Source organism: Frankliniella occidentalis, unplaced genomic scaffold (assembly GCF_000697945.3).
Source record: "Frankliniella occidentalis isolate FOCC.00 unplaced genomic scaffold, Focc_3.1 Scaffold64, whole genome shotgun sequence".
Classification (NCBI taxonomy): domain Eukaryota; kingdom Metazoa; phylum Arthropoda; class Insecta; order Thysanoptera; family Thripidae; genus Frankliniella; species Frankliniella occidentalis.
Genome location: NW_026267194.1, coordinates 274,176 through 276,547, shown reverse-complemented (window position 1 = coordinate 276,547; position 2,372 = coordinate 274,176). Strand labels below are relative to the sequence as shown.

General features: G+C 53.3%; 1 protein-coding gene across 1 annotated transcript; it reads right to left on the bottom strand.

Moving 5' to 3' along the window:
• Positions 1-645: 645 nt before the first annotated feature.
• LOC127749542 (prostasin-like) lies at positions 646-2,056 on the bottom strand. Its single transcript, XM_052268121.1, has 2 exons — positions 1,845-2,056; positions 646-905 (listed from the first exon to the last, which is right to left on the bottom strand). The coding sequence occupies exons 1-2, from the start codon at positions 1,933-1,935 to the stop codon at positions 646-648; spliced, it is 351 nt and encodes a 116-aa protein (XP_052124081.1). The 5' UTR covers positions 1,936-2,056.
• Between the last annotated feature and the right edge of the window lie 316 nt (positions 2,057-2,372).

Below are 2,372 nucleotides of genomic sequence, written 5' to 3'. Positions count from 1 at the left end.
AAAGTACGTCCGTCATTCGCCGTTTTATGAAATTGCCGAGTTCCACCTGTGCAAAGCTCTCATAGCGCCTGTTGGGTAGGCAACATCTTGCCTGCGGTACATGTGTCTACAGCGGGGTAGCCTACCCGGACTCTCACAGGCGCAGAGCTTCTGTAATTTGGCCAATGAATCTGTGTTTCAAGAAAACGGACGTACTTTCTGGAGGACCCATAAATAGGGTATTTAACAGAGTTGGAAATTCCCAAAATATTACGAAAAATTACCGAAAAATTTCGGAAAATAACACGGAAAACTTCCAAAGTCGGAATTTTTTTTCGTGTTTTCCCAGAAATTTTCTGTTTTTTTTTTTTCTTTTTTGGAAACCTTCCTGCAATATTCCTGAAACTTTACAAGGCTTCTAATCCTTGTACAGTCAGTTGCCCATATTTCGGACATGAGTCCTAATTTCGGACAGAACATTTCGGGCTCTTGCAGACAAACAAATTCAGGTATAAAAGTTTGCACTACGGGAAAAGGTAGGGCCGAGGGTCTAGTTTCTTCATTCCCGAGCCCAATTTCGTATCTCTAATAAGTCAGGAGTTATCAAGAAAATACGACGAATTTCGTCCGAAATATGGGCAACTGACTGTATTTAAATGATGCCGCTTACCTGCAGAGGCAGTGCGCCGCAGTGAGGACCCAGCGCTTGTTGAGGAGGGTGCCCCCGCAGAAGTGTCCGCCGCCCTTAGTGATGGACACGAGCCACGGGTACTCGCCCCGGAGGGCCGTCTGGCCGCCGACGATCCGCGGGGACGCCGTCAACGCCACGGCCGCGATCCGGAGCGCCGCCCCGCCGCCGATCCTCCGCGCCCCGCGGGCGCCGCCGCCCCCGCGACCCCACTGGTAGCCGCAGGGCACGTCCGCTACTGCAGGTGAGCGAGAGAGAGACAGAGAGAGAGCGAGTGAGGGTGGTCAGAGGCGAGAGGGGGGGGGGCGGAGACAGAGAGACAGAGGGAGAGACGAACACAGACGGAGACAGAGAGCTAGAGAGACAGTGAGAGACAGACAGAGACAAACACAGACAGACACAGATATAGATACAGAGACAGTGACAGATACAGCGACAATGGCAGAGGCAGAGACAGTGACAGAGACAGAGCAGAGATAGATACAAAGAGACATAGAGAGAGCAGAGATAGATACAAAGAGACATAGACAGAGCAGAGATGGATACAAAGAGACATAGACAGAGCAGAGATAGATACAAAGAGACATAGACAGATACAGAGGCAGAGACAGAGAGACATAGACAGACAGCGAGAAAGACAGAGAAAGAGACAGAGACAGATACCGAGAGACAGAGAGGGACGCCACATCGTGCGTCCAAATCTCTGCCAGGAATCAGAGGAGGCCAGGAGTAAACCAGGTTGGCGGTCTTGTCGGTCGGTTCGACTCGTTTCTTTCTTTTTTTATTTCTTTACGCAATGTGGTCTCGGTTTTTGCGGTAGATCTAAAATATTGCGTACGTGAATACATTTGTTTTGTAGTTCTGAATACTTCACTGAAGTTTCTAAAGCAAGTTAGTTTTAAATAATATTATTAAACAATAATAATAAGGACACGTCGTACTTAAAAAAAAAGAAAAGAATGAAATTTTTTAAAAATGAAAATACGGAGACACTGAAACAGTTGCACAAGTGCTATGAACGTTACGTTACAACGGAAACAGATCGTCGTTGGCGGGCGTTGACGTGATCACGTTGCACTATTCATTGATTATCGTTTCTAAATTAGCGACGTCATTTTCTGGTGAACCGGTTGTTAAGGTGCTTGGCCGGGCCACCGGGCCGGGCCGGTCCACTCACCGCTCTCGAACGCGTCGGCGCGGTCGGCCTGGAGCACGGCGAGCACCACCGCCACGGCCAGCAGGAGCATCCGCAGCGAGTGGGTATCCATGGTATCCGTTTGTGAGAGGACGGCGTCGTCCGCACTGTTGTACCGCACTCGTCACGCACACACACTCACACACACTTTGGTCGCACTTAAGCGCGAGCTGCAGGCCGGTGCGCTACCGGAGGGACGGGTTGCACTGATCCCTACAGGACAGTACTACCCATTCTTATGTCGTCGTGATGCTGCCGAAGCTACCGGGGCGGGGCGGGGCACACAAGGGCGTTCCCTGTGCACGCGCCGCGGCGGGGGCGGGGCGGGGCGGGATCTGGAGCGGGTGCGGTGGGGTCGGCGAGGTCGTCGCTCGCGGAGAGCTCCGCGGAGAGCGCCGCGCGCCGCCGCGGCCCGCGGGGACAGCGACCGCGCGCCGCGGCGCTACGCGACCGGGCCGGCGTAGGCCGCTGCCGTAGGGCCGCCTGTGGGCAGGCAGCGCGTCGAGCACA